Source organism: Balaenoptera ricei, chromosome 8 (assembly GCF_028023285.1).
Source record: "Balaenoptera ricei isolate mBalRic1 chromosome 8, mBalRic1.hap2, whole genome shotgun sequence".
In the NCBI taxonomy this organism is placed as follows: Eukaryota; Metazoa; Chordata; class Mammalia; order Artiodactyla; family Balaenopteridae; genus Balaenoptera; species Balaenoptera ricei.
The window spans coordinates 67,382,379-67,404,823 of record NC_082646.1 but is presented as its reverse complement, the minus strand read 5'-3'; the positions used below and the strand labels follow the sequence as shown (position 1 = coordinate 67,404,823).

Sequence of the window (22,445 nt, the reverse complement as noted above, 5' to 3'; positions counted from 1 at the left end):
GTTTGGAGCTTTAAGCGGGGCTGGTTTCTATATTTGGGTGCGGTAACCTGAAGACCATATATAGAAAGAATAAGTGTATGTATATAGAGAGAGCCAGTTTTATTATCATAGCTACAGTTTGTTTTATTTAGTATCTTTTCCTTTTATAGCTCCTACCTCCTCTTTAGAATCTTCCAGTAGCATAGAACAAGAAAAGTACCTGCAAGCCTTACTGAGTGCAGTTTCTGTCCATCAGAAACTCAGTGGCAATAACACCCTTACTGTCAGGCCAGCACTTGCTCTGTCTCCAGGTAAGATTTAATAATATTTTTCTTCTTGACAACTGTGAAAGGTCATATTCATTCCTAGGGTTAGTCTCTTTAGTTATTTGCATTGTTCCTTCAACATGACCCCTTAATGTTTTACCTTGTGGGGCTATAACTTTAGATTATTTTATTTAGAAATCAGGGTACCACTATTAATTTCTAGTAAATAGTAACCAAATTTAGAGATTTAATTATTTCCTTTTTAAAAGACTAATAGGAGAGGTGGTGGGAAACATAAAGTCATGTGGGTTTTTTTTTTTTTCCTGGAATCTGTTTTACATAGACTTTAAAATATTACAGAGTTGAATGTATAAGTTGAACATCTGTTTATTAAATGTATATTTATTAAAATCATCATGTATAACTTTGAAATTCCTGAAATTTCTGCAGCCTTTTATGATTTGCAGTACAGTTTGTTTTCACTAGATTTGGATGAAGCCATTAAGACTTGTACTAATATTCTGTTTCAGTTATCATGTGATGGAACCCCAAAGGGTTCATGTAGAGGTAACCCTAATGTGTTAGACACAGGAGCATGTGACTTGAGAAGTTGGCCTCCTTGGCTTAATCAGCTATTTGAATAGCTCAACATAAGCAGAAAGTGGCTTTTCTTGTAAAGTAACACCATGCATGCCTTGTTTCATTTATCATTAAATTCTCTGATTGCACTTGCCAAACCTAACTCTCTATAATCTTGCAGATGTGTGTATCTCTGAGGAAATAGTAACAGTGCCTTGTTATCTCTATTAAAGCTTTGAGTACTTAAAAAGTACAATGTTTGGCAGCAATTAGACATGCTACACATGAAGATAACTTTTTGTCATTTGAGTAATGTTAACCCGAACGACATGGTTTTTGTTCTTCTTTTTGGCTGACTTTAGGGACTGAAAGGAGGACTTCAAGAATGTCCACTGTGCTTAAGCAGGTAGTGCCAGGACATTTGGATGTAAACCCATCCAATAGCTTTGCTCGAGGAGGTTAGTAAGATTGATTTTGTAACTGAGCACTGATACAACCTTAAAAGCAGAAAACTTTTTTCTAGATAGTGATACTTCAAATCAACTAATTATGGTTAAATTTGTTTTTAATTACCCTTTCCTAAACGAATGATCAAATTTATTACTAGCATGGTGACAGATGAGTTTAGCCTCGTGGGACAAGGGTTATAATAATTGCTAAAATCTTAACATACTGATGAGTTTGGAAGCACTGGGAGGGGAGGGGAACATATCTAAATGGTGACTCAGCTCTGGCAGCATTCCACGATGTTTCAAGTTTGCAGTGTAGAAAGACTGAGCACAGAAGCATAAACGGTTAGGGAGACATGATCCCAGACTCAAAGGCTGTGCCTCCAATGCCTGTTATTTTTACTCCTGTTCTCTGAAGTGCTAGTTTGAGGAGTAAGAGACAGTGGTTCAGAATCAACATAAAGACTCTATTTTACAAAATTCACTTCTTTTCCTTTTGAAAACCAAGATTACTATGCACATCTCCTGGCAGCCATATTGATTCTTTAGGTACTTTTTTTCCTACCTCATCAGAACTTTCTATGATGGCAGAATTTCCTAAGAGCTTTCACCCTTCTTCAGGTATCTTCCTAATCAGGCCTTAAGGTCATTGTATTAGTTTGCTAGGGCTACTGTAACAAAGTGCCACAAACTGCGTGGCTTAAACAACCATTTGTCTCACAGTTCTGGAGGCTAGAAGTCCAAAATGAAGGTGTTGTCAGGGTTGGCTCCCTCGGGGGGCCGTGAGGAATAATCTGTTCCATGCCTTTCCCCTAGCTTCTGGTGGTTTGCTGGCAATTTTTGGCATTCCTTAGCTTGTAGAAGCATCAGCCGTATCTCTGCCTGCATCTTTACATGACATTTTCCCTGTGCATCTGTCTCCACATTTCCCCTTTTATAAGGACACCAATCATACTGAATTAGGGGTCCACCCCACTCCAGTGTGACCTCATCTTAACTAATTATGTCTGCAATGACCCTATTTCCAAGTGAGGTCACATTTTCTGAGGTACTGGGGGTTAGAACTACATCATAAGAAATGTGACAGGGGGTAGGGACACAGTTAAACCCGTAACAGTCATATGTAACTTTTTCCGGAACTTTTAAAATACTATTGTTTTAAAGTTTAAGATACAAACTTCATTCTTTTCATCATTTCTTTCGTGGTGAATTTGAACTTAAAGATAGTACAGTGACTTTCTCCTAAGTTTCCTGGTATTTTTGTTGCCAAAAGCTCCTGTCAGAATTTGGTTCGAAGTTGCAGTTCTCCTTATTGCTTTATTTGCCATCTGAAAGCTTATATTAGCAGGCACGTCAGAAACTTTTCCCTTTAACTTTTAGTAGGATGCAACTTCTGGCATATGTCTGGTTAGTTGAAGCCTTCCCATCCCCACCCTGCTCTTGAGTTTTGCCTTTGTAAACTTCATCAACAACATGTTATGTATTCCTCCATTGGGCCAGGTGACCTGTAATATAAATTTTATGTACAAAACTGTCTCTCCTTCTGTGTTGGTACCTAAGGCACAAGGATATTCACCGATCTGTTTCAACTACATTGTCTTTGCTTTTTTTATATTGGCCTCAGACTCATGGCTTTTTTATACAAGGGAATCCCCACTAGTGGTTACATTCTAGTTATGAGTCCATTCTTTGCTATTCTCAAAGGTACCTGGAAGGCTGTATTTACATCTTAGGATTAAAATCTCCTATTCAATCTGTTTATGACCCTTTCTATGCATAATGAGGCCATAATTATTATTTCTGACCCCCTTCCCAAATATTTTCTTCTGAAAATTCCTGTAAACTTAGTGTGTTTCCTTATGACAGTTTTTTGCTTCTAACCAGGTCCCCTTCATTCTGGTATCTTAAGCTAGGATCCAGAAACGCAAATCTTATTATTTTACTCCATCTCTTAATTCTTCACTCCCAAAGCCTCCAAATCTCCTAAGGTCCCAGTGATTAACTGGAAGATGAGATGCGGCTGTTTCCTGGCACCTTCAACTTCCTCTGTGATCCCTGGAGCTGCTTTCCTTTGTCTCTTCTGATAGTATCATCCCTCTCACATAGAGCAGCAGGAATGGACTGGGGCAAGCAAGTTTGGGAAATCTCAGAAGACTCCCTATTAACATGAACATGGCAGGTAGACATACACTCACACTGCCCAGGGCAAGACTATATGTAGACACTTGCATGCCCTGACATTAGTTCATTTCCTTGTTCCCACCCTCGAGTACAGAGTCTCTTCATTCTTCCAGAGAGCTAGGTTCCACTTCTCTAGCAGTTCCTCATTTACCCTGTGTGGGAAGAGCCTCCTAACTCGAAATCTCCCTCCTAACCTCCTTTTTCCTCTTCTGTGTATTTTCAATGTTTTTCCATTCCTTTCATTGTCATAGAATCTTAGTTCCAGGTTTCCTTCTTATGTTATTTCCACTGTGTGCCTTTCCCACTCTAATGAGCCAGGGTTTAGACTGACCTTCACCTTCTCCTTCACCCTTTTTCAGTCAGGGTGGTCACTTAGCGTTCAGCATGCACGTTGAAGAGTTCCTAAGCCAGGGGAAGCAACCTTTTTGACGCAAAAACCAGTTAAGAAAAAATGAAGATGTGAATAGATCACATTGCTTTTCATTTAAAATTACAATAGCTTTTATGCCCCATGGGGAAAATGCAAGTATTTGCAACTTGGATAAATTATCTTGTTGTATAGAAAAATGCCATGAGAAAATCTGCCTCTTAAATATAAAAATGAAATACCTGGGTATATTTGAGAAGTAGCCACATGGAGGCAGCTTTTAAATTTTTCATCCTTTACATTTCCATAGCCCTTTAAGTTCCTCTACAGTGTTATTTTATCCTTGAAGTGTAACCTCCAGGACAGGTACTTTAGGAGGCTTTGAGAGGTGATGTGACTTAGCCAAGATCTCTTAGCAGACAAGAGCATAACTGGGACTAGGTTTAGTTCAGTCCATTTCAGTGCAGCATTCACTGAATATAGCTTATACCTCATGCACTGTGCTAGGCATAAGGTCACATCCATAAATTCAATACCCTGTCGTCACATCCAACCCAAGCATCTCTTTTCCTTCTCTCCTTCGTTTGTTCTGAACAGAGCAGAGAGAACAATACCATTGCTTAGGAAACGCTCATGCTCTGAACAACACTGCATTCCCATGGGTGGGATGAACTGTATCACTTCTTCCCTGAAACAATCCCCTTAGCCAGACCCTGCTGGACAGATCCAGGGTCACATGGTTCCTTAAGTGACAAGACACTAAGAGTTTGGTTCAGTTACATTCAAGTTCAAGCTGCAGTCCTACCACTTAGTGTATGGTATTAAGCAATTCAGGAAACCTCGTAATTTTCAGTGTCCTCATCTGTAAAATGGAGATAATAAAAAGTATTCTAGCTTTAGAATAGTTATGGGGAATGAATGAAATAATATATGTAAAGCACTTAACTTAGTAAGTGGCTCGTTATTAATAGGAGCTCAATAAATGTTAGTTCCATTATTATTGTTGAGGTTGTTGTCATTATTGTTGCGTAATACTCCACTGAAATGGGAGGAAAGTCTACATTTGTATGTAAATTACCTTAAGCCAGGTTGCTTCTCACTGGCCAAAGGCAAGCAGATAAAGGAGAATGTGTCTTAGGCCTAGACCAGTAACTTTCAAACTTTTTTGATCATGTCTCACAGTAAGAAATACATTTTATATCTATATGTATACATATACATTTTATATCACAAAGGTAGTACTAAGTCACAATGCAAAATGTATATAGACTATAACGAAAGTTTCATGAAACAATATTCATCTACACCACATGCAGTGCTCATAGTATTTTCCACTCTAATCTGTTTCACTTCTTTAAAAATACTGGTTTGACCTTCTAAAATGATTTCACAAACCACTAAGGAGGACCCTGCAGTTTGGGAAAACACCACTCCAGGTCGGTGTTACATGTTCAGGACAAGTATTTGACACCTAGGAATCACTCAGGAAGCTAAGCAGACCTCACCACCAGTGCAGTAGTGTAATGCCTTTGGTTAATGTGACTGCCAGATGGAATTACAGTTCTCCAAGCCCTGTGCTGACCCCATATCAGTACAGCTCGTTTTCTCATTGCTGATTTTCGGCTAGGTGATAAACACTTGGCAGTTTTTCATTAATGAGGCTCTGTTTGAGGAAGTGCTTAATTTTTTTTTAATTAATACCCTTTTCATTCTTTCAGGGCAAATAATTGAGTTGAAGGTATAGTAGAGAACCACAGCAGCTCATACGTATCAATTTTCAAAAAGAAAATAATCAACAAATGTTTGCAGTACCTAGATATCAGGCTCTCAGCATGGATATAAGAGTAAATGTGATTAGGTCCCTGCCCTTTGGAGTACACAATCAAGTAGAATAAAATGTGCAAATAATCACAGTGCAATGGGATCAGAGTTCAGATAGAGCCGTCTACAACTCTAGGGACAGTCAAGAATGCTTTTCAGAGGAGTTTACGTTGTTCCTGGATCTTAAGGAATAAGAAGTTTGTCAGGTAAAGAAATGGGAGAGGTCATTCTAGGCCAAGGGACTAGCATAAGAAAATGATACATTTAGGGAACAGTATCTCAGAATCAGGAACCAACCACTCAGGCTTCACTGCAAGCATTTAATGATCCGTATTCCAATAGGAAAGCTTAAAACCTTGGCAGAAAGGAGAGTAGTTGGCTCGCACACAGGAGGCCCTGTGCCTTTTTCATGCTGTTCCAGGTCTTTGTTCTGTCTTGCAGTAGCATTCTCTGTGTATAATCAGCCAGTGTCTCTGCAACCCTTAGCTTTCTGACTTCCTTTGGCCACTAAAGCCATCAAGGCCCTTCATTTCCTACTTCCAAAGGAGTGAGGCAGAAATGAAAAATCACTTATGATGATTTTTCTTTTATCAAATTATGTCATATTTTATGCAGTTTTGAAATGGATAGCTTAATAATCGTGTTTTCAATCCTGAATAAGTACAGAATCATTTTCCTTAAGTGATTTGAGCAGTTCCTTTACTCAGGAAAGAATAAACGGTAACTTACTGCTCACCATTTTTGTTATTACCAGGTGAAGTTTGCGATAGTCACGAAGCACTTTCTTTCTGTTGGAAAAAAACAATATTACTCAAATTACAAAAGTATTATCTTTGATACTGCCTATCATTTAGGTGCAAATAGGGATTTTAGGAGAAGTCATTACGTCAGCCATCACAAGCTGTATTTTTAGTGGCATTGGGTATTGTCACAGGGTCATAAATCTTTGCTGCTTGTAACTATCTGCTTATGGAAAATAAATGGAATTTCCAAATGAAAAGAGAAAAAAAAGAAGATAGTGTGGCAATGCTTAATGCTCTACTGCAAAAACACGCCCTTTGTTATTCCAAATGGTTGTTAGAGGTTCATTCCTGATATGATGACCTTGCTCAAAGAACAAACATGTTGTACAACACATCGTATTTGCCAATCAGTCAGCCTCCTTCAATACTAGGGCCAGTGTATTCCTAACATTCACCCCTCCCCAAATTCCTTAATTTTATTATAAAAATTTGTTTCTCACCAAATGACAACCTCCAAAAGCTTATTCCATTTGGTATAATTTTTTACTGGCACTCTTTGCTGCGCTGTCCATTTCATTGTGCTTATAATATTTATAAACAAGTGCTGAAATTTCATTTAACAGGCACTCAGTTCATCTTTTTGCGTGACTGTGCAGCCTTTTATTTGTTAATCAAATCTTCTGCTTTTAATATATTTACATTTTCCCCTATCATTAACTTAATGTTTAAAATTAACCTGTTCTTTTCTTACTCCATTTGCTCTGATGTTTGCTGCTATATACATTTCATTCCTTCTTCCTTCTTTAATCTTACCTCCCAGTGCATGGGTACAGAGATAAATGTTTTACTCAGTCAAATCCCAAATCTTCAGCTAAGGGAAGAGTCCATTATCAAGGTACTGTATTATCTGTCCTGATGTGTCACTCTTTTTAACCATCTTCATATGAAAGCATATGTGTTACAAGTGACTTTTTTCACATTTGTTTGTCAAATTATCTTTATTCTCATCCACATTCTGAATTTCCTCTGTGATTCCATTTACCAAAAAATTAACACTTGCTGTTAACATCTAAGAAAACTCATAGGTTATAATAGAAAGTTTCATCCATGTTAAGGAGAAATTTACAATACCTTTTCTTGAGAACTGGTCTCCTGACCCTATAGATGCTTATAAAGAGAAGCAGATGTGACATTATCATGGTGACTTGTAGTCACCTAGAAACATGGCTTGATTTAACATTTGGCAAAGATTAAAGCTTCTCAAAGAGCCTTTCCAAATCTAGAGAATGCACTTTAGGGAAGCAGTGGCAGTATTATGTACCACTGTGACTCCGTCACCAGCCTGAACACTACAGTCTGGGGGCATTTGTAAGGAGCTCTGTCAAATTTGGGACTTATTATATGCCTTTGTGTTTAGATATTTAATATTTGATAGTCTCACTTGCATATTAGAAATCCTTGATTTTTCTAATTAATATAATTAAGGTCAACTTATGAGATCCTTCCAGTAGCTTAGCTTGACCTTTCCCTTAGAAGACATCTGCTTCTGACTATAGCTTTTAAATAAAGCTTCCTAAGATTCAGTGAAATGCACATTACTAAATTTATAACTTCTGTTTTTCTTGGATACTGGGGGAAAAAAGACTAAAATATAACTTTTACTGACTTAAAATTGCATCATTTTGGCATGATACACAAATATTAATTCTCAGATTTTAGTGGGTTTAGTAAAGTTCTAATTTATTTCTTAATGTGGTTTTCTTGTTGAATTGACTGACTAAAGCAGAATAATGTTCCTTCTTTCTTGAAGCCCTGAGAAATTTACTCCACGTTCTCCTTCCTAGGCTTCATTATTGCCTCCTGCCCACGTTTTTTCTTTCCTAGAGCCAGTGCACTCTATTTATGATACCAGTATTTACTTATAAATACTGAATTTACATCAGTATACAAAAATAGAATTGACTTGGGTGACTTATTAGGTTCCTCTGAGCCAAATGATTTTTGAAATGCTATATTAATAATGCTTATATGATGCAAAAGTAAATGACAAATGACCAATATGATACATGATTACTTAGATGAATTAATTTGCTGTTACCTCTAAAACTGTACCCACAGAGCATGCATCTTTTTCCCTATTCAGTGGCATTCTTACATCAGATTATCTCACTCAATTGTTTTGACTTTTGTGAAGGTGTTTGGGCAAGTCTTCGCTCTAGCACTCGCCTAATCAGCTCTCCAACATCCTTCGTTGATGTTGGCGCCCGGCTGGCAGGCAAGGATCACTCCACGTCCTTCAGTAACAGCACTTACCTGCAAAACCAGCTCTTGAAACGCCAAGCAGCCCTTTATATATTTGGTGAGAAGTCGCAGCTAAGGGTAAGATTTCTTTTTCTCACTTAGAAACTTCATGGATACATGAAGGCAGTGTATAAAACTTATTTCATAAACCAGCTTTCCTAGAAATTTTTTTTTTTTTTTTTGCTGCATGGAGTCTTAACCTGGAGTTAGTAATCAATCTTAAAAAAAAATTAGCTCATGTATATGTATACATGTATGTCTACCTGTACTTATGTAGAGAGAGATACACATGCATATACACGATGCATATTTATTAGGCATGAAAATAAGTGCTTATTCATAATCATTTTAAAAATCAGCCTAAACATCACGAATATTAGGGAGTGTACATTAAAAAAATAAGGCTTATTCAGGCTGTGTTTTTCCACTGTCTTAGTTCAGCTTCCATAGGAATCTGTGCCCATGGCAAAACAGATGTTTTTGTTCTTGTAAACCTATTGATAAAGCTACAGGAAGGAAGAGTGGAAAGAAGAGTATGGCACTGCATATGGAGACAAGGGAAGGCCAAGGCTACACTTATTAAGTTACATTCTTTAAGAGCTCTCAAGACTATATAGAGTGACACATGTCCTAAGACATGTCAGAAAATGTAAGATATTAGCTGGTAATCAACTTTACTCTTACTTTTTTTTTAATATAAATTTATTTATTTATTTATTTTTGGCTGCGTTGGGTGTTCGTTGCTGTGCGGGCTTTCTCTAGTTGAGATGAGCGGGGGCTACTCTTCATTGCGGTGCACAGGCTTCTCAATGCGGTGGCTTCCCTTGTTGCGAAGCACGGGCTCTAGGCGCACGGGCTTCAGTAGTTGTGGCACGTGGGCTCAGTAGTTGTGGCTCACGGGCTGTAGAGCACAGGCTCAGTAGTTGTGGTACACGGGCTTAGTTGCTCCGCGGCATGTGGGATCTTCCCGGACCAGGGCTCGAACCAGTGTCCCCTGCATTGACAGGCGGATTCTTAATCACTGCGCCACCAGGGAAGCCCCTTTATTCTTACTTTTAAATTATTATGATGTTAAAGAGCTTCACTATGCCCAAGTCCCATAAATTGTAAAGATAGTCTCTATCTCCAAAAGCAACAATAATTCCCTGGGGTTTAATGTTTTTGCAGTTCACACATTACAGAATAAATTTCATTACTATTGACAGGTGTGTGGGAAATAAAAGTATTTGGGGTTTTTTTGGGGGGGTTTGTTTTTGTTTTTTATTTTGACTGTGCTGGGTCTTCATTGCGGTACGCGGGCTCTTCGTTGTGGCACACGGGCTTCTCTAGTTGTGGCGTGCAGGCTCAGTAGTAGCGGTGCGCAGACTTAGTTGCCCTGCAGCATGTGGGCTCTTAGTTCTGCGACCAGGGATCGAACCCGCATCCCCTGTATTGGAAGACAGATTCTTTTTTTTTTCTTCCCTTCCTGCCCAGAGCAGTTGTCTTTTTTTTTTTTTTTTTTTTATGGTAATTATTTACTTATTTATGGCTGTGTTTGGTCTTCGTTTCTGTGCGAGGGCTTTCTCTAGTTGCGGCAAGTGGGGGCCACTCTTCATCGCGGTGCGCGGGCCTCTCACTATCGCGGCCTCTCTTGTTGCGGAGCACAGGCTCCAGACGCGCAGGCTCAGTAGTTGTGGCTCACGGGCCCAGTCGCTCCGCGGCATGTGGGATCTTCCCAGACCAGGGCTCGAACCCGTGTCCCCTGCATTGGCAGGCGGATGGATTCTCAACCACTGCGCCACCAGGGAAGCCCCTGGAAGACAGATTCTTAACCACTGGACCACCAGGGAAGTCCCTAAAAGTATTTGTTAATTCAGAAATACCCGCAAAGTTTAGTCCAGTGCCCCAGTGAGCACTGGACAATCTAGACAGACCTTCAGCTGAACTGTAAAATGGAGGCTGTGAGCAGGATCCCACATGCTTGGTCCTCAGGATGCCAGTGACTGAGTCAGCTCTTCAGTGGCAGTCTGGCTTTGCTAGCTCTTCTCCTACTGCCTGGAATACTGCCGTCACTTAGTCACCAAGCTTTAGGGTAGAGGGAATGAAACGGCTGGGTAATGCTCAGTTTTTAAATATGCACATGTGTCTTCTGATACAGCAGATAATTTTATATCCAGAAAACAGCTGGGACACTTTTCAACAGTAGTCCAGGGATGCCTGCACAGCCTCCTCGGCACCAGTGTCTTCCCCAGAGCACAGACTTTGCACACTTCAGCACACCTCTTAGTTATGATCTGAGTCACTCCCCAAGGTTTGTCTCCTGAATGCTCACCTCTGCTATTCCCTTTGCACATCAGTCCTCAGATAAGCTGTGTGATCATGCATATATGAGTAAGAAAGACTGACCAATTGGGACCCCTCCTCCTTTCCTCCCTCTCGCCCTCCCTCCTTTCTCTTTCTTTCTTTCATCAATACTATATTTAAAAAACATAATTCCAAACATAATTTCTGGCACAGCAGTTATTAGGATTTTTGTATATTCCTTCACATTTTGCTTTTTATTAATTCAACTGTGTCTGTAGAGTATGGGTGCATATCTGTCTGATGTGTGCCGCAGTCTAGCCAGCACAGTGCTGCCTAGTTGCAGCTCCACACCTTTTTATGCCAACAAAGGAAACATAGGAAAGCAAATAAGTGAGAGTGACTCATTCTAATAATCTGGAATTGCCCTTATTTACCTTTTTTAATTCACATACTTTAATATCTTATACTTAGTAACAAATTCCTCATAATCTTAACAGTGTGTCGAACACTATGGTTGATAACTCCTGCTTTATAAGGTAGGTATACCTAGCTCAGGTATGGTTGGGAAATGGGAAGGAATCTAGTTTTTCTGAAAAGTAAACTATTTTTTATATAAGTTTTAAAAAAAACTAATATGACACGACACTGTAAGTCAACTATACTCCAATGAAAATTTTAAAAAATAAATAAAGTAGATAACCAACAAGGACCTGCTGTATAGCACAGGGAACTATACTCAGGAATATAAATGTTTAAATGTCTTGGTAAATATATCTGGATTGTAATAATATGTTTTGAATTGCATAGAACGTTTAAAATAAAGCAAAATAAGATTAAAAAAAAAAAACTAACAGGAAAGAACTCCTGTTCTCATACTGCTAAGTTCTTTATCTCAAGCCATCTTTCTATGTTGTATAATAGATTTCATATTTATATTAATCACTGCATAACTTTTTTTTTAAACATTCAGTCCTTTTTTTAATATTTATTTTCTTTTTATTTATTTATTTTTATTTTTCGGCTATGTCTGGTCTCCGTCGTGGCATGTGGGATCTTCGTTGCGGCATGACGGATCTTTTTGGTGTGGCACACGGGCTTCTCTCTAGTTGTGACATGTGGGTTTTCTCTCTCTAGTTGTGGCACGTGGGGCTCCAGAGCGCGTGGGCTCTGTAGTTGTGGCACGCAGGCTCCAGAGCACGTGGGCTCTGTAGTTTGTGGCACGCAGGCTCTCTAGTTGAGGTGCACAGGCTCAATAGTTGTGGTGCGCGGGCTTAGTTGCCCCGCAGCATGTGGGATCTTAGTTCCCCTACCAGGGATCAACCCGCGTCCCCTGCATTGGAAGGCGGATTCTTTACCACTGGACCATCAGGGAAGTCCCATAACTTTCTGTATTGTTGGATGTTTCGGTTTCTTTCTTTATCATCTATATGTAAAATTGCAGTCACATTTTCAAGCATATAGCTTTTTATTTTTATTTTTTATTGAGATACAATCCACTAGAGGATTTTTTCCTACATTTTAGATTATTTCTTTAGGCTAGCTTCCTAAAAGTGGAATTACTAAGACAAAGAAACTTTTTTTTTTTCTTAATATATATTGGGAATGCTGTTTAAGAAAAAAATCTTGGGGGTTTTTACTTTTTATTTTAAAACTTTAATAGGCCTTTAAAAAATAAAGTAACCAATATAAAACATGAAACAGACCCAATATATAAGTCTTTGGCAGCAATTTTTTTTAATTGTGGTAAAATACAAATAACATAAAATTTACCATCTTAACATGTACAGTTCAGCAGTGCTAAGTACATTCATATTATTGTACAGCCAATCTCCAAAAATCAGTTTACTCTTAGAAAAGCAGATGATCCAGTAGAGTAATTTGGGCAGAATGTGAAGAAAGTGAAAAGAACATGAGAAAATTAATTCATTCTTTGGCATAAGAAGTTAGAGAACTTTTAAATCTTCTTCAGAAGCAGGCAACTAGATTATCAAAATAAACTATTTCAATGGGCCACCAATTTAGCATTCTTTAGTTACAATTGCAAACTCACACAGAAAAAATTTCATATGGATTAAAAATATAAATGATAAAAATACTGAAATAAAGATTGATATATGTGTCATATTGAGTGAAAAATATTGTCCAAAAGTTAGAAATCAGCAAAGCCTTTCATGTTTTACTGTATATATTTTTTTATTATTGGCTTTAAAAGAATAACTACAATATTTATTAGTAGTCGTAGGGCAGTGAGACAGTGATTTTTATTTTCTTAGTGTTTATCTCTGCTTTTTTTTTCATTTTCACAATGACTATGTTTTACTTGCATAATAAGAAACAAATGTGTATGTCTATAAACTTTAATTTGTAGAGCTCTGGAACCTCAACAGCATATTACCTTTTAATTATAATTCACATCTTGGGGAGACTTAGTTTACAGTGTTGAATTAATCATGCTGTCATGCGTCATTGGTTCCTCCTTAGAACTCCAGGTTCATGGCCTTGTAAGTAGCTTATATTTGGTCCTATAAGCTCCATCAGGTTCCAGTCTACTAGTAGCCTCTTCAAGTTCTCAGAATGACAGCAAGCTAAGTCAAACCACTAGACTTTACTGAATGGCTCTTTCCAGCAATACTGACACATTAGCGAAACAAGATTGACTTTCTTGATCCACTGCAGCCCCTGCAGCTCTTTGGCCTCAACTAACTGTAGATCACTAAGCATTACCCCGTTGAAAACATTGTTCTTTTACCTATAACACGTCGTCTGCCTAATTCTCTGCATCTTCATCCACAGAACTTCAAGTTAGAATTTGCTTTAAATTGTGAGTTTGTTCCTGTTGAATTTCATGACATCCGACAAGTGAAAGCCAGTTTTAAAAAACTGATGAGAGCTTGTGTCCCAAGCACCATCCCTACTGACTCAGAAGTGACCTTCCTGAGAGCCCTGGGAGACTCTGAGTGGTTCCCACAGGTAATGTCTGGAGCAGCTTGTCTTATGACTCAAGGAAAAAGAGGCCCAAGTGGATATACAGAATTGATATTTGAGGAAAAAAATATTGTGTTCCCCACTACCTGACATTCTCCCTTGATTGTGTGCCCTCTATAACGGCCTTTCAGTTCCAGGCAACCATGTGATATAGGAAATGAAGGGGTAGAATTCTCCATCCCTGGGTTTTTCTCTCTCTGTTGTTGAAACTTGCTTGGTCTCCATAGGATGCTAAGAAGGAGATGATTATTTTTAGATGGAAACTTTTTGATATACAACAAATTTAAACAACATGTATTTATAGGGCTCCTGCTCTGTTACTAACAGAGTGAGGATCCAGGACAGGATGTGATTTCTAGGCGACTCCAAGGGGCTTTTCCTCTTACTTTCTATTTGTCTCTGCCTGTTCTGTGTCTCTGGATTGTGGCTTCACTCCCAAGCCAGCCCAACAAAGGCACACTGGATACCCTGAAGCCTACCTAAGGTTTAGGAAAAACCACATATCCTTCCTTCAGCTAAGTAAGCTTGGGATGTTTTTAATTGAACGCTTATTGAGAAATTAAGGAGAAATAGGTATGCCAGCACACCTAACCCACATTTCTTCCAAACCACAGAAAGAAAGGTATTTATGACATGCATGTTTTAGACACTGATGCAGATACTTGGCCAAGAGCCTCTCTGCAATACAGCCTTCAGCCTTGTCTTTAGGCCCCTGGTGCTATGTCCATTATTCCTTCTCCCCCTTTAGGAGCGCACAGCCCTTCTATCCCCTGTCCACATCGACCTCCAAGCCTCCCACGTCTCTTTTTTTTTTTTTTTCCCCCTGCATCTCTTGAGGAGGAAAAAGGGTTGTTTCCCACAGTACATTGGACTAAAAAGAAAAAAAAAAAAAAAAGCCAGGAAATGATGTAAGTACCCAGGGCAGTGACTATTCTCAAGGTACTTAAACTCTAGGAAAACAGCCACATATACAATTAGCTATTATATGAGGCTATGTTAATTACTGTTAAGGCAATTCAGGATACTTTGAGTACCCATGGAAGGAGCTGATCAATACTCCCTGCTGTCCCTAAGTTATGAGCCCCAGCCCCAAAGTGCTCCTACCACTCAACCTATCCATCTATGTTTCTCCTACTCTGTGTTCTACTCCTTACTTCAAAGTGGATTCCTATCAGAAGTTAGTGACTAAAAACAATGGAAAACATTGCCCCACTTGGGATATTGGCAATTTAAAGGTAAATCAGAGCACATACTAAGCCCAAGAGAATTCAGGCCTGGTCATAGTTGTGTTATAGGAACAGTGAGTGAGGAGGACCTTCCCATTCTTGGAGAGGACATGTGCCTTGTTCCTGTGTTTAAAATAGCCTAGCTCTGGGATGAACTGAGAGAGTGACTTGGACTTACTTAGATATACTACCAAATGTAAAATAGATAGATAGCTAGTGGGAAGCAGCCACATAGCACAGGGAGATCAGCTCGGTGCTCTGTGACCACCTAGAGGGGTGGGATAGGGAGGGTGGGAGGGAGATGCAAGAGGGAAGAGATATGGGGATGTATGTATATGTATAGCTGATTCACTTTGTTATAAAGCAGAAACTAACACACCATTGTAAAGCAATCATACTCCAATAAAGATGTTAAAAAAATAATTAACTTAAAAAAAAATAGCCTAGCTCTGTTTAAAATATAGGGGTGGGAGTGTTTTGTTTTAGTTCAGAGTTGGATTCATTCTACAAGTTATGTCAAGTGATGCTTAAACTTTTTTTTAAACCAGAATGTTACACATTTAGTTTTGAAATCTATATGGTCTGCTCACACCCTAATTGTTCATTAGGGACTTGGAGTCAGTTGTCTTGGCTTAAAAAGCTGAGAACAAATAAAAGTTTTCTTCCCATTTAATACACAGTACAAATGCTTTAGTATAGAATTCACATTTGATAGAAGCAATATCTTTTGTAATTTCTCTGGGGAGATGCATTATATATATTTTGTAATATTTTTCTTTCTCCTGAGTTTTTTTGGTAGGTATATTTTCTCTAATATTAGAGGTTTTTTAAATGAAAAAAAGTATACAATTCAGTACTTTTTAGTATATTTACAAAGTTGTGCAGCCGTGGGAAACAGAACTCACTACATCACATAAGAACAAATTTTAAATCTAATAACTACGTTGCGAGGGCCACTTAGAACCTCACTCTTTTCCACTGGAAAGAATTATAGCTCTTCTGCTTTGAGGGGAATCTTGTAAGGTCAGTTTATTTCATTAAGTATCACTTGAACACATTGTTTTAAAATGTGTCATTGTTTAATCTTGATTTTGACAAAGAACTTTAAGTATTTAAAATTTATATGATTCTTTGTCCAAATATTTTAATCCCTAACTTGTTTGATTATCTAAGGTTGATAGCAAGTCTGTCTGTTCTTGGTGCTCAGAAAGCACTTGGTCTAATTGTGGCCTCCTTTCTTATCTCTTAGCTTCACAGGATATTGCAGCTCGCTGTGGTTGTATCAGAAGTACTTGAGAATGGTTCCTCAGTTTTGGTGTGTTTGGAAGAAGGCTGGGACATCACTGCACAAGTAAATTACTAAAACATATTTTCAGATATTTAATTTTATATTTGTATTTTAATTCAGTTATTTTAAAATTCTGCAGGTGAATCTTTTGTATAATGACTAATGTGTTTATGGACAGAGAAAGTCCTCTGTTAAACACCACCTGGTATCCATCAAAAACCTCTGTGCCATGAGTTTCCAGGCCCTACACAGCCTGGAGCTCTGGCTCAGGGCATCGGGCTCCCACACCACAGAAGCATCATGCAAGCATGACCAGCGGTGTAGGACATGGACCATCCTTCCCATGTTTTGTCAGTCCTTTCTCTGGTTCTCTGTAAGCCCCCTCTTTACTCACTCCAGAGTGAAAAGGAAAAGTACGAGTATAATCTACAGTAAAACATTAATCTACATCTGCCAAAAAGTAGATGTAGGTTTGAACTGATCCTCTGACCTTACTAATTAACCTAGGAGAAGGCCACAGTCAGCAACCTGGCCAGGCAAGGACTAAATTCTTAATTCTCTGAAGGAAAATGTAGCCAAAATGAATTTGAGTCTTAGTTTTTAATGGAAAGTTTGTAGAATTAATTCACTTAGCTGTCCTGGAGCAGTTAGTGAACAAATCTGCCATCCAGGTAACTTTGCTTGTTAATTAGCTGTCATCAAAAGGAAGTGCTTTGTCTTAGAAGCAGGAATTTTTCAGGACTGAAAGTAATGAAGTATCCAACCTGCTTGTACCCTAGGTGACCTCCCTGGTTCAGTTACTCAGTGATCCCTTTTATAGGACACTTGAAGGCTTCCGGATGCTGGTCGAAAAAGAGTGGCTCTCTTTTGGTCATAAATTCAGTCAGCGGAGCAGCTTGACCCTCAGCTGTCAGGGCAGTGGTTTCACTCCAGTCTTCCTACAATTCTTAGATTGTGTACACCAGGTAAGTAGAGCAAGCTTAAATCAACTTGATACGAGAGAAAGAAAAGACCTAGCATTTATTGAGCACTGCATTGCTGTGCCAGGTACCTTTATGTCACAGCTCTGATGGACTCAGCCATAAGACTTGCTAAAATCTCAGCAGTAGATTCCTGGAAATGGAAAAGAAAAAGAACTAGTTGGTTTCTGAAACTAGGATAGCAGAGCTGGCTATTGAGCTGGCTCCCAAGTGAAGTGGCCAGCACTCTAAATTACCATCTAATTTAACGGAGCAAACTTGGCTTGTTCTCGAAGAAGGTTTGATCTAGTGTAGAACAGCAAAACTCTCTAGGTGTTGGCCGAGCCTGAAATCCAGCACGTGGTCTTCCCATTTGGGGAGGACCCTACTTTATGCCTGAAAATATAGGAGGTAGAGCTTAACCCCTAGAGAAAGAATCAGGGCCCAACCAGGCAAGCCTCTGAGGTTGAGAACAATGGCTCAGTTCTACTGGGTGGCATAATCAGGGCTAATCAAGAGACCAGACAGAGGGCTTCCCTGGTGGCGCAGTGGTTAAGAATCTGCCTGCCAACGCAGGGGACACGGGTTCCAGCCCTGGTCTGGGAAGATCCCACGTGCCGCAGAGCAACTAAGCCCATGTGCCACAACTAATGAGCCTGCACTCTAGAGCCCGCGAGCCACAACTACTGAAGCCCACCCACCTAGAGCCCGTGCTCCGCAACAAGAGAAGCCACCGCATTGAGAAGCCTGCACACCGCAATGAAGAGTAGCTCCCACTCACCACAACTAGAGAAAGCCCGCGTGCAGCAACGAAGACCCAACGCAGCCAAAAATAAATAAATAAAATAAATTTATTTTTAAGAAAAGAGAGAGACCAGACAGAAACCCAGGTATATAATCCAGTCAAACCCAGTGGGAGCTGGGAGTGGGGGAGATGTGAATGCTCTGGGCTCCCTCTTACCTTCATCTCAGGCCTTGGTCAGTATTGGGCTTGAGAATTGGATGGCACTGGGTTTACAAGTTGAAGGCATTGGCACCAGTGGCTAAAATGGCCTAGGAAAAGTAAGGTTGACACTTCTTTTAGCCTGTTTCATCTGCACCACAACAGTGAATGGGTTCTGGTATGCCAAACATATTTGTCAGAACAGTGAGCCTCTTTGAAATTGAAATACATTGGCCTCAAGTATCTGTTGGAAAGAAAAGTAAAAATGTTTTTAGGAACCAGTATTGGAACTAGGTCATCTTATGTATGGTTATGTTTTGTTTTGTTTTGTTTTTTATTCCATTAATCACTTGATCAGCTTTATCAGTTCACTTCATAATTTTTAAAAAATGTATTTAAAGTGTATAATTCAGTAGTTTTTAGTATATTCAGAGTTGTGCAATTACCACAAGCAATTTCAGATTATTTTATCACCCCAAAACAAACTCCATACCCATTAGCAGTGACTTTTCCATCGACCCCATCCCCTACATACACAAACAAACACTGGAGGCTATGTTTTTGATTGCTCCAATCAGCTTCTTAAAGAAAAGACCTATTGAATAACTTTAGTTGATTTGAGTAGTATCTGGAGAAGCTGGTCACAAGGTTGAGCTTATACTTTTAAACTCTTTGCAGCAAATTATATACTTGCTTCCTGTTTGAATATTAGCTTTTTTATTCAGACATCTTTCGGCAAATACGTGAGGGAGAAGTTTGGAGCCCATTGTCTCTGAAAAAGAAAGCTTAACTGAGACTAAAGGGGAGGAGCAAGCATTTTTTCTCACTTCTGGATAATTGAACGCATACGAGTTCTTCATGAAAGCACTTCTTATCCTGCACATTGTCTTATTATGCTAACCAAGTGCACTAGGCTATTTCCTGCCTCCATGCCTATATCCCACTACCATCTGCAGTCATCATTACTGATATTTCTTGACCGCTTACTATGTACCAGGCACTGTTCTCAGCACTATATTTTATTCCATGATTCTTTCTAAGTAACCTTTGAACCTTTTCCTGGCCCCTTCATTTGTATTCTTATGAACCGTGTACAGACTTCTTTGGTAGCATCTGTACACTAGAATCTACCTATTTGTACGTGTCTGTTGCCTTCTACTTAGACTGAGAATTCTTGGGAGAAGGGTCTATGTTATATTAATCTTCATATCCCTAATATCTAATGCAATTATAATTTTAGTCTCTGGAATGTAGTAGACCCTCAATAAATACGTATAACAAGTGACTAAATGAAAATTTAAATGACCGCCTGGTTCAGCCTTGTTTGAGGCTCTCACCACCCTTCATCAAGACCATCTAGGATGTCCTAAGTAGAGTTGCTAATAAAATCTTCTGAATGCTCAGATACGAAGCTGTTACTCTCTTTTACAAAAATCTTTAAAGCAGACAAACAAAAACTTTCAGTGGCTCTACATTTCTTAAAGAATTACTCTTCCTCACATCTAATTTGAATATAATAATGTCAAAATTTCACTTGAAAGGTTCTTAAGGCTCCTCACTGGATGCCTCTGTTGTCTTAATAAGTACACTCAACCAATTTTACCCCTGCATTGAAGTAATATCACTCTTGGGCTTCCCTGGTGGTGCAGTGGTTGAGAATCCACCTGCCAGTGCAGGGGACACGGGTTCGATCCCTGGTCCGGGAAGATCCCACATGCCGTGGAGCAACTAAGCCCGTGCGCCACAACTACTGAGCCTGTGCTCTAGAGCCCGTGAGCCACAACTACTGAGCCCACATGCCACAACTACTGAAGCCCGCACGCCTAGAGCCCATGCTCCACAACGAGAGAAGCCACCACAATGAGAAGGCCGCGCACTGCAACAAAGAGTAGCCCCCACTTGCTGCAACTAGAGGAAGCCCACGTACAGCAATGAAGACCCAACACAGCCAAAAATAAATAAATAAAATAAATTTATAAAAAAAAGAGAAAAAGTCACTATTTATTCAGTTGAATACCAGATGAAGCAGTTGACTTGCTTTTAATGTCTTTGGTGTATAAAAGTGGATATCTTTAAAAATTAAAATCACAATCTTCATAATGTGGTGTTCACACTTAAAGAACATGTAGGGATTTAAAAAAAAAAAAAAAAATTAGAAAAAAATCAAACCAAGAGCTGGTTCTTTTAAAGGGTAAACAAAATTGACAAACCTGGCCAGGCTCACCAAGAAGGAGAGAGAGAGAACCCAAAGAGAAAAAAGAAATGAAAAAGGAGAAATCTCAACTGATATCACAGAAATACAAAAAAACATAAGAGAATACTATGAACAATTATATGCCAACAAATTTGACAACCTAGAAGAAATGGACAACTTTCTAGAAACATACAGCCCACCTAAATTGAATCAAGAAGAAATAGATAATTTGAACAGACTGATCACTAGAAGTGAAATAGAATCTGTAATTTAAAAAAACTCCCTGCAAACAAAAGGCCAGGACCAGATAGCTTCACAGGCAAATTCTACCAAACATACAAAGAAGAACTCATACTGATTCTTCTCAAACTCTTCCAAAAGATTGAAGAGAAGGGAACACTCCCAAAGACATTCTATGACGCCACCATCACCCTGATACCAAAACCAGACAAAGATACCACCAAAAAAGAAAATTACAGGCCAATATGTTTGATGAATATAGATGCAAAAATTCTCAACAAAATATTAGGAAACCAAATCCAACAACACATAGAAAAGATGATACACCACAACCAAGTGAGGTTCATCACACGTTCACAAGGATGGTTCAACGTATGCAAATCAATCAGTGTAATACACCACATTAAGAAAAGTCAAAAACCACATGATCATCTCGATGCAGAAAAGGCATTTGACAAAATTCAACATCCATTCATGATAAAAACTCTTACCAAAGTGGGTACACAGGGAACATATCTCAACATACTGAAAGGTATTTATGACAAACCCACAGCCAATGTAATACTCTCAATGGTGAAAAGCTGAAAGCCTTCCTACTAAAATCTGGAACAAGACAAGGATGCCCACTCTCACCCCTTCTATTCAACATAGTATTGGAAGTCCTAGCCACAGCAGTCAGACAAGAAAAAGAAATAAAACATATTCAAATTAGAAGGGAAGAGGTAAAATTGTCACTATATGCAGATGACATGATACTATATATAGAAAACCCTAAGGACTCCACAGAAAAACTGCTAGATCTAATAAATGAATTCAGCACAGTAGTAGGATACAAGATTAACATTCAGAAATCAGTTGTATTTCTTTACACTAACTATGAAATAGAAAGGGAATGTAAAAAAAAAAAAAGAAGTACCATTTAAAATTGCACCAAAAAAAAAAAAAATAGCTAGGAATAAACTTGACCAAGGAGGTGAAAGACTTTTACACTGAGAACTGTAAAACATTAATAAAGAAAATTAAGGAGGACTCAAAGAAATGGAAAGATATTCCATGATCTTGGGTTGGAAGAATTAATATTGTTTAAATGGCAATACTACCCAAAGCAATCTACAGATTTATGCAATCCCTATCAAATTACCCATGACATTTTTCACAGAACTAGAATGATCCAAAAATTTATATGGAACCATAAAAGACCCAGAATTGCCAAAGCAATTCTGAGGAAAAAAAAACAAAGCAGGAGGCATACTTGTCCCAGATTTCAGATAATACTACAAAGCTGCAGTAATCAAAACAGTGTGGAATGAGAGGAATGGCAGGTAAAGTCACCCATGTAGACTTTTTTTTTTTAGACTTTTTTAGTAAGAATTAAACTGAACCCATGTCAACTTTTTTTTTTTTTTTTTTTTTTTTTTTTTGGCCATGCTGCTTTGTTTGCAGGTTCTTAGTTCCCTGACCAGGGATTGAACCCAGGCCCTTGGCAGTGAAGGTGCAGATGGAGTCCTAACCACTAGACTGCCAGGGAATTCCCATGTCAACTTTTTTAAAAGAATTAAACTGAGAATAGGACACTTGTTTACAAACTTCTTTACTGAGTATTTTAAGATATCATCCATAGGCATTTGAAAATATCCATAT

General features: G+C 38.7%; 1 protein-coding gene and 1 long non-coding RNA gene across 6 annotated transcripts in view; one reads left to right on the top strand and one right to left on the bottom strand.

The window, feature by feature from the left end:
- Window positions 1-22,445, top strand: part of SBF2 (SET binding factor 2) — a 470,059-nt gene that overhangs the window by 419,787 nt on the left and 27,827 nt on the right. For 2 of the 5 annotated variants that reach the window (XM_059931110.1, XM_059931108.1), the window contains exons 28-33: window positions 150-290; window positions 1,187-1,282; window positions 8,580-8,764; window positions 13,763-13,939; window positions 16,430-16,531; window positions 17,248-17,433. In XM_059931110.1, the coding sequence (XP_059787093.1) occupies window positions 150-290; window positions 1,187-1,282; window positions 8,580-8,764; window positions 13,763-13,939; window positions 16,430-16,531; window positions 17,248-17,433 (887 nt within the window). Of the gene's footprint in view, window positions 1-149; window positions 291-1,186; window positions 1,283-8,579; window positions 8,765-13,762; window positions 13,940-16,429; window positions 16,532-17,247; window positions 17,434-18,003; window positions 19,774-22,445 lie in introns of those variants that run through there. The other 3 variants (XM_059931113.1, XM_059931111.1, XM_059931112.1) reach the window with 3 other exon arrangements.
- Window positions 13,303-22,445, bottom strand: part of LOC132370659 (uncharacterized) — a 51,262-nt gene continuing 42,119 nt past the window's right edge. The window contains exons 2-4 of the long non-coding RNA XR_009504650.1: window positions 18,389-18,614; window positions 17,520-17,581; window positions 13,303-14,185 (exon numbers count right to left, since the gene is read on the bottom strand). This is a non-coding gene — a long non-coding RNA (uncharacterized LOC132370659). The remainder of the gene's footprint in view (window positions 14,186-17,519; window positions 17,582-18,388; window positions 18,615-22,445) is intronic.